The sequence below is a fragment of the Amblyraja radiata genome, chromosome 21, assembly GCF_010909765.2.
Source record: "Amblyraja radiata isolate CabotCenter1 chromosome 21, sAmbRad1.1.pri, whole genome shotgun sequence".
NCBI classification, from domain to species: domain Eukaryota; kingdom Metazoa; phylum Chordata; class Chondrichthyes; order Rajiformes; family Rajidae; genus Amblyraja; species Amblyraja radiata.
This window is the reverse complement of record NC_045976.1, coordinates 15,948,558-15,966,020: the sequence shown is the minus strand read 5'-3', so window position 1 is coordinate 15,966,020 and position 17,463 is coordinate 15,948,558. Positions and strand designations below refer to the sequence as shown.

Below are 17,463 nucleotides of genomic sequence, written 5' to 3'. Positions count from 1 at the left end.
GAAACTTCTTTAGTCATAGAGTAGTTAATCTGTGGAAGTCATTGCCACAGAGGGCTGTGGAGGCCTAGACAGTGGATATTTTTAAGGCAGAGATAGACACGTTCTTGATTAGAATGGGTGTCAAGGGTTATGGGGAGAAGGCAGGAAAATGAGATTAGGAGGCAGAGATCAGCCATGATTGAATAGACTTGATGGGCCAAGTGGGCTAATTCTACGTGAACTTGTGAATGTAATTGTGTAAATTTGCATACATTGATAACTTTGCTCCAGCTGCTACAAAGGAAATTGATAGTCCACTAAACATGGTCCTAAATGCATGAAGTGGCAGTTTTGAAACAACATTTACTTCCCTCAAAATGCTGAAAGGGGAGCGGAGGGGAATATGATTCTGGTAGTGAATTCTTGTAGGAGCTGTTGGTAATTTGGAGGGCTGATCCATTGAATGCAGAAGCAGTGGGTGTACAGAGTGAAGTCCAAGGGGAACTCAGGGGATTTCTGTTCTTGCTCTGTTTCAGTTCAGGCAGAAGGGACATTTTTCCGACCCACCAGTACAAAAAGTCTCATAGTCACACCAAATGTAATTGAGACAGAAGAACTTGGGAGAACAAAAGTCCTTATTGGAGGCAGAATGGAAAGAAGTACTATGAAGATAACCCTCTACAGGAGCCTGTGAGTTTGTAATGATTGTTTGTGCCTTGTCTGACCCCTGAGATGAAGACAAAGGGATTCAGAAAGAAAAGGGTAGAATCAGAGCTAGACCATGTAAAGCTGGAAACTGGCAGCAAAAGCAAAGAAATAATCAAGTACTATATCAGTTAAAGAAGCGCTAATGTATTGGAGAAAGAGTTGGGGGGAGTGAGGCTCAATCAAAGAGTTTCTGTGTATCCCATGGCAGATAAAGCCCATACCTTTTATAAGGAGAAGATGGCTGTATTTGAAGGGAAATTGTTCTATGTGGCTATGTTCAGGCAAGGCAAATCAGTATATTGATAGAGAAGAACAGGAGTGGTACAAGCAAGAGTTAAAATGGTGTGCAGCTTGGTAAAGCTTCAGTGAACACAAAGACCATGAGAAGGTCTTGATCTCAGGCTTCACAGAACAACAATGTTACAGTCTTCCTCTCCTACCCATACAACATATCATGGGAGTTACTCTCTGCTCCAGGCAATGTAGAATTCTGACCTTGATAGTCCCATTGCTCCAGACAGCATCCCTTCCCCCGAGAAGAGTGTAATTGGCTATTGGTTACTAATACTTATGAGAATATATTAAGTTTGTATTGGCTATTAACACTATCAGAATGTACTTAGATTGTTAATTCCATATGTCAATTAGAAAGTAGGTAGCACCCAAGATTCCAATTGATTAACTGTCTGTATAAAGGTTGACGTTGATCAAGTTGAATTCAGAGCAGTGTGGTATTTGGGACTGTGCTGCTCTCCTTGTGCATAAGTAAATTAAGTGTGTCTGGAAAAGAGTTAATGTTGTCAGAGTCCTATGTTATTCAGCGATGTCAGCTTCTGTTCAAGGAACAAGCAAGGTTGTCACACCCTCTTGCTATGAAGGGCAGATGTAGAGAGAATGCATGTTTATGGTGACCATGATCCAGCAGTTACAAGGAAATTTGAAACCATTGAAGTAGTGAAGGGCCTCTGGAGAGCCGTGGACACAAATGGGAGGGACAGGACAGAGGAGAAATGTTGGAATCATGATAAGAATAAATATTTTTTGTGAAGCAAGATCAGAGGCCACCTGTTCCTCTCCATCAACAGACTTATTTGTCTGGCCTAACTCATCCCCACATTGAGCAATTTCTCCTTGAAATCTACTTGCATTCTCCAAATAAAGGTGTAGCTTCGAATCTGTCCATGCAGTCTACATGAGGATCTTGAGTGAACATAGAGGTAGGCTTTGCAGGCCTGAGGCATTACAAAGTTAAAAGCTCCAGATGATAGTGGTTCCTTCTTGGTGACGAGGGCAACCTCCTTGATGATGTTTGATGGTGGAATCATGATCCAAAGAGAGCTATAAAGACGTTCTTGACAGGCTTCCAGGAGATCAGTCAGTTCAGCTCAATATTGCCCTAGTCACTAGATATCAGGATTGTTTGTTCAGAGCCTGTTTCTGTGCTGTATGGCTCTATGACTAAGTCTTGATGGGCATTCTTCCCAAAAAAGACACAAAATGTTGGAGTAACTTAACGAGTTATGCAGTAACTCTGGAGAATATGGATAGGCAACATTTCACTTCGAGTTTCTGAAGAAGGGTTTCAGCCTGAAACGTTGCCTATTTCCTTCACTCCAATAGATGCTGCCGCACCCGCTGTGAGTTTCTCCAGCACTTTTGTCTACCTGAGACTGTTCTTCAGACTGATTGTATTAGGGGAAAGAAAGCTGGAAGAGATCTAGAGGTGAAACAAAACAAGGTAATTGATAGATGGATGTGAGAAGATGACAAACAGCTGTGAGATAAAGGGAGTTGAGGGGGAAATGTGAAGCCAGAGGAAGGGGTGTAGGTGGAAGTGGATGTCATCAATGTCACCAAATTGAATATTAAAACTCACAATGTAGTTATTCTACATTAAAATGAATAAACTGAGTTTAGCTTGTTTGAGGTTTTTTAATGAAAGGTTAATTCATGAGGAAGTCAATTATCTCTTCTCAAAAACAAGTATTTTTAAAGACCAATTAAAAATGTGTATGAAAATACATTTTGGAGGTGAGGGAGGTCATAAACAGAGTAAAGAAAACAGATAGGAATTTAAATATAGAGATGGAAAATTACGAAATAATTCTGTTATTATACGTGTACTCCCGCATTCTGACTGCTAAAAGTCATCTCTCTCCAGTGCCATCCTTAAATGGCATCTCTCATCAACGATCCCTACTATCAGGGCCAGGCCTTCTTCTCACTGCAACATCATGCCGGAGATATAGATGCATGAAGTCCAACACCACCAGGTTCAGGAAAAAGCTATCAACCATCATCTATCATGTACTTGAATCAATCTGCTTAACCCTAATCTTACCAGAACACTGTAGTTTACCTCTTACACTACCACTGACTTGTATATTTGCCCTAAACATGTTTTTTGCACTATTGTCTTGCATTTTGCATAGTCTTTTAGAATGTTTATGGGTCATTTCTGCAGAATTTGTCCAATTTGTTTTTGTGTGTTTGTGTGAATCCTGTGATGTTGTGCTCATTGTACCCATACTTCATCATGGGTGGGTATGAAAATAAACTCAACTTGACCAGACTTGAGTTATTAGGCAAATAAATGCCATTTGCAGGCAGAGAAAACCTTCAAATCAAGACACAGAAAAACCCAGGATGAATGTGCAGGAATCAATGGGGTCTTGACCTGGTGCAGGCTTTTATCACATAAACAGAATCAGAAACAGAAAGCTTCTCATGTATATCTTATAGAAATAGCTGAAGAAACTCAAAGCATGATCATTCACAAGTAAACGTTATGATGGCAGTTCAACCATCTTCCTCCCAAACACTTCACTTTCAGGTCTGCTACAATAAAAAGTTCTATGCAAAAACATACCTGGCGTTCTTTGTTCACACTGCAGGGACATGTTGTTGAAGGAGTTGTTGATATTACTGTAGTTGTGGTTGTTGGTGTCGAAACAGTTGATGAACTGGTTGTTGTGGTGGTTGTTAATGTTGTTAAAACAGTAGTTGAACTGGTTGTTGATGGTGTGGTGGTTGGAGTGGTTGTAACTGTTGTGGTTGGTGTTGTGGTTGTTGGCGTTGTGGTTGTTGGTGTTGTGGTTGTTGGAGTGGTTGTAACTGTTGTGGTTGGTGTTGTGGTTGGTGTTGTTGTGGTTGGAGTAGTTATAACTGTTGTGGTTGGTGTTGTTGTTGTGGTTGGAGTAGTTGTAACTGTTGTGGTTGGTGTTGTGGTTGTTGATGTTGTGGTGGTTGGGGTGGTTGTTGGTGTTGTGTTTGTGGTTGTTGATGTTGTTGTGGTTGGAGTAGTTGTGGTTGGTGTTGTAGTTGTAGGGGTAGTTGTCAGAGTTGTGATTGTTGTACTCAATACACAACATACTCTAATTCTGTAGTCAGGGCACAAGAAATCATTGGATGATGGGGTGCATTCAAGTCCTTCCAGCAAGTCACAGGTCACATTGTGACTTGTTTCAGAGATTGGTTTCTTGGGGTATTTAATGGCTTGGCACTGAATGTCATTAGGTGAATGACTGGGATTACAGAGACCCTCCGGTGATTCATGATCGCCTCTGCTTGTCACTTTGGGCTGGTGTCTATTGTTCCAGGGTGACCAATAACCTGCACAATTAGTTTCTGCAAAGTAAAAGGAAAAAGTATTAAGTTTAATGAAGGACGTATTGAAATGCAACCATTGTATGCACATATCAGGGATCAACAAATAGTTGTATAGTAAGTGGCCAGATTGTCTGTTAAATGTCATTTGAAAATGAAACAAAGATAATTCTTATTTTCTTTGCAATATATCTCCACCCATCCCCCCCTCCCCCTCCCCTCTCCCCCCCCTCCCATCCCAGTCAGGCTTTCAATTAATTTCATGTATCCTCACTATAGCACAAACATATTAACAGCCCAGATGATGTATTCATTCTTATGAATGAATCAGCAAAGAAGATGTACAATGTTATTTGAGGATAAAAATTCAAAGCTTATAAAATAAATATAAATATAAATTCTACTGTTTCCAAGGACCTATGTCCTTCTCTGTGCTTCCTTCCCAATGTCCATTCACTTTCCTGCCCGCACTTACTTGTTGTGGATAAGGTTGAAGATGTTGAAAATATTGTTGGTGTTGTGGTTGTCAAGGTTGAAGTTGGCGATGTTGTGGTTGGAGATGTTGTTGATGTTGTTGGAGATGTTGTTGATGTTGTTGGAGATGTTGTTGTGGTTGGAGATGTTGTGGTTGGAGATATTGTAGTTGTTGACGTTGTGGTTGGTGACGTTGTGGTTGGTGACGTTGTGGTTGGTGATGTTGTGGTTGGTGTTGTGGTTGGTGACGTTGTGGTTGGTGTTGTGGTTGGTGATGTTGTTGTTGTTTTTGTCGTGGTTGTTAGTGTTGTGGTTGGAGATGTTGTGGTTGTCAATGTTGTAGTTGGTAATGATGTTGATGTTGATGTTGTGGTTGTTGATGTTGTAGTTGGTGATGTTGTGGTTGGTGATGTTGATGTTGTGGTTGGAGATGTTGTGGTTGTCAATGTTGTAGTTGGTGATGATGTTGATGTTGTGGTTGTTGATGTTGTAGTTGGTGATGTTGTGGTTGGTGATGTTGTTGATGTTGTGGTTGGAGATGTTGTGGTTGTCAATGTTGTAGTTGGTGATGATGTTGATGTTGTGGTTGTTGATGTTGTAGTTGGTGATGTTGTGGTTGGTGATGATGTTGTGGTTGGAGATGTTGTGGTTGTCAATGTTGTAGTTGGTGATGATGTTGATGTTGATGTTGTGGTTGTTGATGTTGTAGTTGGTGATGTTGTGGTTGGTGATGTTGTTGATGTTGTGGTTGGAGATGTTGTGGTTGGAGATGTTGTAGTTGGTGATGATGTTGATGTTGTGGTTGTTGATGTTGTGGTTGTTGATGTTGTAGTTGGTGATGTTGTTGATGTTGTGGTTGGAGATGTTGTGGTTGTCAATGTTGTAGTTGGTGATGATGTTGATGTTGTGGTTGTTGATGTTGTAGTTGGTGATGTTGTGGTTGGTGATGATGTTGTGGTTGGAGATGTTGTGGTTGTCAATGTTGTAGTTGGTGATGATGTTGATGTTGTGGTTGTTGATGTTGTAGTTGGTGATGTTGTGGTTGGTGATGTTGTTGATGTTGTGGTTGGAGATGTTGTGGTTGGAGATGTTGTAGTTGGTGATGATGTTGATGTTGTGGTTGTTGATGTTGTGGTTGTTGATGTTGTAGTTGGTGATGTTGTTGATGTTGTGGTTGGAGATGTTGTGGTTGTCAATGTTGTAGTTGGTGATGATGTTGATGTTGTGGTTGTTGATGTTGTAGTTGGTGATGTTGTGGTTGGTGATGATGTTGTGGTTGGAGATGTTGTGGTTGTCAATGTTGTAGTTGGTGATGATGTTGATGTTGTGGTTGTTGATGTTGTAGTTGGTGATGTTGTGGTTGGTGATGTTGTTGATGTTGTGGTTGGAGATGTTGTGGTTGGAGATGTTGTAGTTGGTGATGATGTTGATGTTGTAGTTGGTGATGTTGTGGTTGGTGATGATGTTGTGGTTGGAGATGTTGTGGTTGTCAATGTTGTAGTTGGTGATGATGTTGATGTTGTGGTTGTTGATGTTGTAGTTGGTGATGTTGTGGTTGGTGATGTTGTTGATGTTGTGGTTGGAGATGTTGTGGTTGTCAATGTTGTAGTTGGTGATGATGTTGATGTTGTAGTTGGTGATGTTGTCGACGTAGTCGTTGGACTTGTCACAGTTGTGCTTTCTAAAAAAAAATAATTAAGTCAGTAGCAAACATTTTACTTTGTGCATCAAATATATTTAAGGAATGGTTACAAAATAGGTATGGCACTTGCTCTCCAGAATATAAGCAAATATTTTTAGAGATGAACAGGAATATTTAAAGTTACCATACAATTAACTTTACTGTAGTTTAATTAGTCAAGCTCTGAAACTAATGTTAAACTTGTGGTAAAGTGAAATAGTTGCTGATCCGATCAACAATAGAACAGTATAAAAAGGACACAAAGTGCTGGAGTAATATTGCGGGTCAGGCAGCGTCTCTGGAGAGCATGGACAGGTGACATGGAAGTTCCCCTCCTCTTGAAGAAGGCTTCCAACTTGCAATATCTCCTATCCATGTTCTCCAGAAATGCTGCCTGACCCACTGAGTTACTCCAGCATTTCGTATCTGTTTTTGTAAACCGGCATCTGCAGTTCCTTGGTTTGAAGAATAGAACAGTGTTCTGTTTGTTAATGCTAAATTTTAGCGTGAAAGATAGCAACCAAACTTAAATTTATTACATTTATCTTTAGAGCTGCATTATTTTTCTGTAAAAAATGACATTCACAAAATAGGTTATGAATAAATTGGTTGAGCTTTAGCCAGGCTGCATTTCACCAGGGATACAAAACTACCAATTTGCAATAGATAATATTCTCTTATTCTGTGGCTGGCACAATGACACAGTTTAGTAGAGCTGCATGTTTTGTCAAATCCAGCTCATATCAAGCTCTTGGTACAGCCATGCTGTTCTCGTGGACACAGACCCATCACTGTATGGCCCTAGATTACAGCAGTACTGTGAACAAACGTTTGCCATTGTATAATACTGAGGTACAGTAGTGAAAGACAATTATATGACACTATTATATATTCCTTATACAGTATGTGTAGGTGTGAATCTTCACACAATAGTGCAATGCTGCAGTACTGGCAGGCTGTACTCTGTTCTGGCAGGTTGTATCTGTATAACAGTGGGGAGCAGTGATATTGGACACATGTCACCACTGTCTTACACTGGAGTGCCTTTCTTATATGCATAAGCCTACTTAATTAAAGTCTTGAATTATTATAACACCCAGATATGCATTACACACCTGTCGTGGTAGAAGTTGTAGTTGTAGGTGCTGTAGGGGTTGATGTACCTTCTAAAGAATGAAGATAGATAAGGATTCATTGATATATGTTGAGAGACAGCCAAATATTAATTGATATGACAATATGATATACTTTCATCTAAAACTTGATTCATATGCAAGCAAAATATGAAAATTAGTAATGTATATATGATATTTTGGTTGAAGTGAACAGCAAAAACATGTATCTTGTTCACTCTCATATTTACTCAACTGAGCATTTGCCATTCATTATTCTTCTCCTAATCTAGAACCTGGGATCATGTTTTCAGATTACTGGATAAGAAATTTAAGACGAAGTCAGGGAGAAACTCGCAGTGTAATCCTTCATCACTCATCAGAGCAGAGGCCAAGTCACTAAATAAATTTAAGAGAGACATGGATGGATTTCCAGCTACAAAATGTATCAATGGGCAGGGGGAGAGAGGGGGAATATGGTATTGAGACTGAGCGTCAGCCATTATGGCATTGAGTATATGAAATAGGCTCAATGGGCTGAATGCCAACACCAATACTTAGATTTCTATGTTTCTGTGTTCCCAACACCTTATTTCTCTGAGAGAAAATGCATCTGTTTTATATCTGATCCTCCATTTTTTAATCACAGAAATTTAAATAAAATTAAGAATATTAAGTGTTTATTCCCCGACATCTATCGTCCTTGCTTAGCATTAAGAACAATTCTACATGATGAAGCTGATCTATAAAATGAGTTACCGCATGCTGCAAACATTCATATATTTCCATCATGATTTATGCAGTTAAGTGTCTTATTGAAAAAGAAAATTTGCTCACCACATATGACTCTTCCATCAGTGCATTCACTGTAAAATATTAAATGGTTTGATTATTTATTCTTAGGGAATCAGTACAATACATTCCCACATCCTCGACAGAGACTCCATATCATTGACAGTTATCTTTACACAATATAGGTTGATATATTTGTTCAACAGCGAAGTGGAGAGGAGTTATATTACCAACAGTTCTTAACTCACTGGTGAGAGAAGCCAAGAATGTTGTACACTTATCCAACTGTGTGTCTGGGGTTTTGGGGAGAAGGCAGTAGAATGAGCTTGAGAGGGAAAGATAGATCAGCTGTGATTGAATGTCAGAGTAGATTTGATGGGCTGACTGGCGTAATTCTGATCCTATAATTTATGAACTGTGTCCAGCAGTCATTGATATTTTCCTATCCAAAAAATTTACTTTTCAGAGGACACTGAAACCATCCTTTAAAGAGTACATTTTTCAAACATGAAGGATATGCATCGTTTTAATTTATTCTGCACCATTTTCATTTGCATTGTGGACAATGCAAGATGCAAAATATTTGAGGACACTCTTAAACTTAATTTTGGCGATTGTGCACGCACTTGGACTGATGGATGAGGTTGGTAAGAATGGGGTTGGATTTTAAATTTCTCCTTTTATACAATCATTATTTTCACCGATCAGAATTATGAAATATTTCAAAATATTCCCAGAAGACCATATTATTTTTGGTTATTTGGTTTACTTATTAAAAACACAATCAAACCACTATCAAACAGGAAATCATGTTCAGCTCACATCTACAGTAATTGTTTAGAATGAAATTGTCATCACAATATCCCCTGAGGGGTAAAAATTGTGCTTGGCAATATTGTTCCTATTTTAGAACTTGACAGGTTTTCTTTCATTAAATTCAAAGTTTAAAAAAAGTGAAAAGAAAGTAAGCATGGATTAAAGAAGCTACAGTATCACTAAAGGATAGTTTTACAAATACTTTCTATATTTTATATGCAATTTGTAGTGTCAATATAATGATGAACGATTTCAAATAGGATACTGAGGTTAAAGCTCTATTCATGTGTTTAACAGTATTATATGGTATTATAATTTTATAAAGCACCGACTAGTTCTGATGGTATGGAACATTTTAGCTATTGTACAGTCAAAAGAAAGGGAATATTTCAGCTAATTACATTAGTTATCGCAGTAATTATTGCTCCATTCATTTTAACCATTCATTTTTTTAAATAGTTGTTCATGAAAATAAATTCATGAATTCGTCAAATTTAGTCCTGTACATATGGATATGTGAAAGAAGGATTTTTATTGTTTAAATGAAATTAAACTGGATGAAACTAAGACTAAGATCCTGGCGTAGGCCGTGCCTCAATTTATGCAGCAATCCCGCAACTTGCAGCTTCAAAACATGTGCAGACAGTAGGGTTTGCACTGTAGAAATAATGTAAACATTACATATCCCTACAATTATTATAACATGCACATTAATTTAACTTGTTTGTTGGACATAGGTATCTCCTTTTTGTTTCATTAACCCATGGAATTGTGAAACAATGTCCCAGCCAGTCTTCTCCAATATTCCTATGGCATGACAAGTGACACAAAGTATGTATAGTTTCCAATATCTTTTGCATCAATTCTCATGTTCTTAGGAAATAGTGAAGAAATACAGAAGTAAAAGAAGAATGTTAAAAATTCATTAAACTAAAAGGCAACAATAAAGTGTTAGACTCAGATAGGTACCAATGATGGATTTTTTAAATGGCCCAACGAGGCAAGTATTGCTTCTTGTTTGTAAATGGAAGCAAGTCACTTTTAATTAATGTGATGATTTAAAAAAAATATCCCAGGGAGGCCATGCCAGTGGCAGAAGTTTGGACTTGGTTTATAGGCATTTAGATTCATAAATAAAACAAAGGTCCATATCAATTGAAAGAAAATCATAATCAAATCCCTCCAATCCACCACCTGAAGCCCCAATTATTACAGGTCTTAAACCAAACTTTCCAAATTTCATTACGGGTCTGTAGTTGAATTATAAGAGGAACAATGTGAAATCATGAAGTTGCTTCCAGTCATCTCAATAAATGCCAATTTACAGAAAAATACTTCTCAATTCTGAAATAGATTTTGGGTTAACAATAAAACATCAAAATGCAGCTTTAATACTATATTACATTGCTTGCTGCACAGAAGTGAGGTATTCAGGCATATCTTCTTATCTTCTTTTCACTCTGTTGTCTTAATATAAACTGGTAACATGTCATCCATTCTTTTCACCATTATGTATTAATTTAGCAACTCCACCCTGTGATAGCATGTTTCACATTCTAACCAGTCTCTGGAATAAAAAATTTCAATTGCCTTAATTTCTGCTTCGTTACTATGTTGTACATTTGATCCCTTCTTTTTAACTTCCCAACAGGGTTCAAGGAAAGAGCGTTCACGTTGCGGCCCTGTTTTCACCAATCTTTCCACCAACACGCACAAGAAGCACAAGAAGCGCTTGTGTGTGGACTCGATAAGAAGAAGAACTTCCAAACAAACATAAATATTTTAATTACAGATTATAAACTGGTAAAGCACTTTACCAGTTTCCGCAGCCAATTATGTTTTCATTTGCATTATATATTTGCCCATTGTAAAGGCAGGTGCACTGATGGAGACGGACACATTTCATGAGATTTTCATCCAAATAAGGAGCCGCCTCTGGGCACTTTGGATAGCAGCCTAATCAATAGAAAAAATGTAAAATTAGGATGAGGTATTAAGATTTATTATCATATCATCAATACATTAGTTCATGGTTTCATCACTTATAATTTAGTGGCGGAGCTGACACATCTTCAACATTCTGGTATTGGTTTATTACTGTCATGTGTACTGTGAAAAACATTGCTTAGCATTCAATCCAGGCCGACCGTTCTATACATAATTACAACAGGTGGTGCAAATAGAGAGAAACTAAACAGTTATGCTGCTACAGAGAAAACACAGGGAAAAGAGTGCAAGGGTGTAAGGAGGAAAACATCCTTAGTTTATTAGAGATCTGTACAGAGTCTGATAAGCTTGATGAGAAAGAGGAAAATAAGAAAAAACAGGAGCCGACTGGCGTGATAGACCTGGGGGTGACACTGAACACGTTAATGCTGACTGGGGTCTGAACTCCAGGTCACTTCCTGAAGTGCTTTCTCGAGGTGAAACCTGAAACTCAACTGGACCAGTCACAAATGCACAACAGAGGCTAGGTATCCTGTGGCCATCAACTCACATTCTGATTCCCAGGCTTTTCCACCAACTCCAACAATATCCCGAACAATGCAGCCTGTTTCAATGGCACAGGCATTCCCTCCCCCACTGACAGAGTGGCGGTAGTTTGTATCATCAATACATTGCACTGTCGTTTGCTGTCTAGGTTATTCTGACAGCATCACTCAAAACTACAAGATTTACATTGAAGAAGGATAAAGTCAGAAGTCACATGGTAACGCCACCATCAGTAGGATTCCTCCTAGTTACATAACAATCTAACTTGTGATGGTAGTACATCGTTATCACTTGATCTAAATCTTGGAAGTCGTTATTAAACAGCACTGCAGCAGTAGCTTCATCAGCAAGATTGCAGTGGTTCAAGCAGGTAGCTCAGACAATCAAAATTAAATTACTTCTACTTTATCCTTTTGTCTCACATTGTTTTTTTTTTACTAATTGTCACTAAATGGCCCACTAGATATGCCAGGTTGACTGGATGGAAGCTCAAAGAGCAGATATTTCAGCTTAAGAACTAAGAAACTTGTAGAAGTTTGTGTCTTCAGGATAGTGGGCAAAAGATATCCAATGATGATACCCAATTACTCAAGAATTAGGGATCAGATGAGCAGATTTTTAGATTTATTCTGACTTCTGAGTGGTTAACAATAATTCTGTCCCAATCTTTCTTTCATGGATTTTGTTTTAGACTTTAGACTTCTGAGATACCACATGGAAACAGGCCCTTCAACCCACCGAGTCTGCTCCGACCAGCGATCAATCCCTACATTAGCACAATTCTGCTGGAGAAACTCAGCAGGTGAGTTTCACCCACTGAGTTTCTCCAGCATTTTTGTCTACCTTCGATTTTCCAGCATCTGCAGTTCCTTCTTAAACACAAGCACTATCCTACACACTGGGGACAATTTACAATTTTACCGAAGCCTATTAAACTACAAACCTGTATGTCTTTGGAGTGTGGGTGGAAACCGGAACAAGCGAAGGAAACCCATGTGGTCATGGGGAGAACGTACAAACTCTGTACAGACAGCACCAGTAGTCAGGAACAAACCCGGGTCTCTGGTGCTGTAAGGCAGCAACTCTACTGCTGCACCACTGTGCTGCCCTTTAATAATGTTTAACTGCTTCAGGAAAAAGAGACGCCTGTCTCCCCTACACCATTCTGGTTTAAATGTCGGTCTATTTTCCACATTAACTTAAATATGTATCAGGAAATTACAACTACTCAGTTTCACCAACATTTCCAGACATGAATGAAACAACATAAATCATGAGCAAAAACCATGAATAATCTTACAGTATACAAATGCACATAGATTGAAATCAATGTTGTTCTCCATCTCCTCTCCATGCTGATCTGAACATGTGCCACTGCTTAACAAAATATTGAATCTTGGCTCGTTGCTTGTGTAACTCAGCACTCAAATATTAGCAGTAAATAAAACATAGCACAGTGGCGCATAAGTTGGGGGGTCTGCCTTACAATCCTGGATTGATCCTGACTATGAGTGCTGTCTGTACAGAGTTTGTACGTTCTCCTTTTGACTGCACGGGTTTTCTCTGGTTTGCACCCACATTCCAAAGACATGCAAGTTTGTAGGTGAATTGGTTTCTGTAAATTGTCCATAGTTTGTAGGATAGTACCAGTGTATGGGTGCTGAAGGGCCTTTTTTCCACGTTGTATCTACGGTGCTGGCTCGAAGGGCCGAATGGCCTCCTCCTGCACCTATTTTCTATGCATCTCTAAATTAAACTAAACAGAAAAAGCACTTCTTACCCCTTTAAAATCAACATAAACATACATCATCAAAAATCCAACAGCATAGCCCAGTTATGGTAAAATTGTGAAATAAACCCACCTTCAATAACCGCAGAGAGCTTTTTTTTAATTGTATGATTTGAACATGTTTTAGCTGTCAATGTTCCACATGGCTTGTAGTGCCAGCTACATTCATTGTCGTCATTATAATAGTCACAGTAAACAGCTGCAATATAAAATGAAAAGAGTTGGCACCTTACAAAATTTAGTAAACAGATTACAAAACATGTAAGCGGAATGAAACAAAACAAAAAATAACAACAAAAAAATAAATTTAAAAAATAGTAAAGACATCAACAATACACAATTCAAAGAGAGAGCAGCGGCAGCTAATCGCTCCAGCGTTCACTCTCCCTTCCGGCAGCCATCTTGGAAATGGAACAATAAGAATCTTTAACATAAAAACATCCCCCCCACAATGGTTTCCATTATGAGAAAAGGCACAATGTCCAGTCCCCAACCCCAGTTCACCCATAGTCGGGCCTATTGAGGCCTGCACAGTTGCCTCTACGGAGGCCCGATGTTCCAGGCCGTTCTCGCCGGGTGCTGTTGCTCCGGCGTCGGGAGAGTCCTCACAGCGGCTTGGGACACCTGGAACGGCCGCTTCCTTACCGGAGACCGCGGCATCCGAAGCCGACAAGGCCGCGACGGTTGAAGCTCCACCACTGGCGATCTCATCGAGAGATCCCAGGCTCCCGATGTTAAAGACAGCGCCGCCACCCGCAGCTGCCCGCTCCACAGACCCGCAGCTCCGCAATGTTATTCTCGGCGGTCTCAGCTCACCGGAGCTCCAGCGTGGCGACCCAGGCAAGGCATCGCCCGCTCCGCTCCGCGGTAGCGCTCCAGCGCTGTGCCGCCACCAAAGCCGAAGGTGCCGGGCGGTCCCACAGGAAAACGCCACTCCAAGCCCGCTGGTAGGCTGCGAGGACGGGTCGACGGTGCAGCCCAGAGAAAAGCTGCCTCTCCGACCAGGTAGGAACCTAGAAAGTAGTTTCCCCCTTCCCCCCCCTTTCCCCCTTCCCCCCCACATAAAAAAGTCTAGACCTCCTAAAAACAAAACACAAAACTCACTAAAAATTAAGGAAAAGAGTGAAAAAGACAGACAGCTGCTGGCTAGGCAGCCGTGCCCCAAGATGGCGCCCCCTTGTATAGGGGGAAACACAGTAAAGGCTAATTATCTTATTCTGAAGAGTGCATTTTCCAAGGTTCAACACACCTCGTGTGCGAGGTACTAAGTTCCCTACACTACTTAGACAATAACTTGGGCTCAGTATGTGTGATCATTGTAAATTTTGTCCGTTTAGGTGTATTGGCTCTTATCCGTCTGGTATTTATTTAGATCTTGATGTTGAATCAATAATGATTTTATACCACAGGGTTTATTTCCTATTTATTTTGTGCGTTGTTCACCCGTTCACTCTCATAGGCTAGTGCCCTTTCGTGAGTACAACTTATATTTAAGATATATCATTTTCAACTTTCATCATTTGATGTGGTTGTGTTGCGGACTAGACTGATATTTGGTATTGATGTATTGCTTTAACGAATCATTTTGCCTTAACTAACCATTTTGCAGCTTCCATTCTCAGAAGGCTGCTGCCGGCAGCCTTGAGGGGTGATGAGATTACACACAAGGACGGTGTGAATGGGCTACTTTGTCAGTAGTTCCTGGGAATGTGTGCTGGACAGAAACAAGACTGTGTGCAGGGACAGATAGAACCATTTGAAATGAAAGGGGAAGATAGCTAATGAGTGGGGGGACCTCAGAACAAATAGAGCAGCAAAGGAACAAGTGACGAAAGAAATTGCTAGTGAGGAGAAAGGAACTATCAAAGCCTGTCTAGTAAAATTGTGTACAAATATGGAGGTAGAAAAGAAGAAGAGCGGAAAAGAGGGAGTAAGGGAGGAGATAGGTGGTAGCTGAACATGGGGAGGCAGGAGTGGCTGAAGCTCTAGCACGTGTAAGGCAGATACTCATTTCTGTAAAACTAATAATTAGGACTTACGACATCGTTCAGGAGTTCTCCAGCGAATACAAACACCAGCTTTATTACAAGCCTCTGCATATACTGCTACAGCAGTACAGAAACCCAGGTACTTCCCCTCTTTATCGCAAGCACAAGCTTCTTGGAGACAAGCTTCATAGTATGGGTTAGGGTCAACCTGTTAAAATGACAGGAGTCAGAAATCAAATCAGCACGTGGAAGAAAAGGACAGTATCCTTCATTTAAGCAAGCAAAATGTTTATTTTAAATGTCAACAACAGCATTTAAAAAATGTGTATTCGTCTAGGCACAAAATAAAATGATTTGCGTAGAACAGGGCAATGCAGTATTCATTTTGCTAGTGTGTCTACTGCAGTCCCAGGATTCACAGCAATTTCAAGAAGAGAAAGTGGTGAGACCTGAGAATAGTGATTGGCTAGCCAAGTGGTTCCTGACAGCTACCTCAAAGCACAAATGTGAAAAATGGGAGTCTTCAATGTTTCTCTCACCTAACATCTTTCCAGTGATGTCAAAATATACGGGTGTGTACCACTTTGAGAATTGTTATTATGAGAGGCCTAGATAGATAGACCGTCTGAGCCTTTTTCTCTGGATGGAAATGTCCAACACTAGCGGACATAGCTATAAGATGAGAGGAGGAAAGGTTACCTGGAAGGCAGATACAAAAGTGGCTTTTAAGAGGCACAAAGAAGTGCAGCGAACAGAGGGATATGAATCATGTACTGGTAGATGAGATCAGTTTATCTATGCATGATGTTCGGCATAAACATTTTCGGCCGAAAGGCCCGTTGCTGTGCTGTACTGTTCTATGTTCTATACTGAACTGCACTTTTGCAGAAACTAAACATCCTTACCTTACCACATAGAATTAGAATTGTTCTTACAAACATGTCACTAAAATTGGGGAGATAGAGTCATAGAGTGATGCAATGTGCAAACAGGCCCTTCGGCCTAACTTGCCCACACATCCCAGCTACACTAGTCGCACCCGCCTGCGCTTCGTCCATATCCCTCCAAACCTGTCCTATCCATGTACCTGTCTAACTGTTTCTTAAATGTTGGGATAGTCCCAATCTCAACTATCTCATCTGGCAGCTTGTTCCATACACCCACCATCCTTTGTGTGGAAAAGTTACCCCTCAGATTCCTATTAAATCTTTTCCCCTTCAAGTTGAACCTATGTCCTCTGGTCCTAGATTCCCCTTCTCTGGGCCAGAAACTCTGTGCATCTACCCAATCTATTCTTCTCATGATTTTATATACCTCTATAAGATCACCCCTCATCCTCCTGCGCTCCACGGAATAGAGACTCAGCCTTCTCAACCTCTCCCTATAGCTCACATCCTCTAGTCCTGGCAACATCCTAGTAAATCTTATCGGAACCCTTTCAAGCTGGACAATATCTTTCCTATAACATGGTAACCAGAACTGAACACAATATTCAAAATGCGGTCTCACCAATGACTGATACAACTGCAATATGACCTCCCAACTTCTATATTCTACACTCTGAATGATGAAGGCCAATGTGCCAAAAGCCATTTTGACCACCTTATCTTGTCCCAAATTGTCACACTTCACACTTCTCTGTATTAAATTCCATCACCCATTCCTCAGCCCACCTGGTCAATCGATCAAGATCCTGCTGCAATCTTTCACAACCATCTTCACTGTCTGCAAAACCACCCACTTTTGTGTCATCAGCCAACTTGCTAATCTTGCCCTTTATGTTCTAATCCAAATCATTGATGTAGATGACAAACAGTAACGGGCCCAGCACCAAACCCTGAGGCACACCACTCGTCACAGGCCTCCAGTCCGAGAAGCAACCTTCCACCATCACCCTCTGCTTCCAACCATGGAGTCAATTTACCATCCATTCAGCTATCTCTCCATGGATCCCATGTGATCTAACTTTCCAGAGCAGCCTACCATATGGAACCTTGTCAAATGCCTTACTGAAATCCATGTATA

General features: G+C 40.2%; 1 protein-coding gene across 5 annotated transcripts in view; it reads right to left on the bottom strand.

Moving 5' to 3' along the window:
* The window catches only part of LOC116984905 (mucin-2-like), an 89,361-nt gene that overhangs the window by 23,170 nt on the left and 48,728 nt on the right, over positions 1–17,463 (bottom strand). Inside the window, exons 26-34 of one of the 5 annotated variants that reach the window (XM_033039294.1) lie at positions 15,490–15,646; positions 13,524–13,649; positions 10,986–11,124; positions 8,398–8,426; positions 7,612–7,614; positions 4,025–4,314; positions 3,919–3,982; positions 3,773–3,813; positions 3,557–3,730 (exon numbers count right to left, since the gene is read on the bottom strand). In XM_033039294.1, the coding sequence (XP_032895185.1) occupies positions 3,557–3,730; positions 3,773–3,813; positions 3,919–3,982; positions 4,025–4,314; positions 7,612–7,614; positions 8,398–8,426; positions 10,986–11,124; positions 13,524–13,649; positions 15,490–15,646 (1,023 nt within the window). Of the gene's footprint in view, positions 1–3,556; positions 3,824–3,918; positions 4,315–7,611; positions 7,615–8,397; positions 8,427–10,985; positions 11,125–13,523; positions 13,650–15,489; positions 15,647–17,463 lie in introns of all 5 variants that reach the window. The other 4 variants (XM_033039293.1, XM_033039296.1, XM_033039298.1 and 1 more) reach the window with 4 other exon arrangements.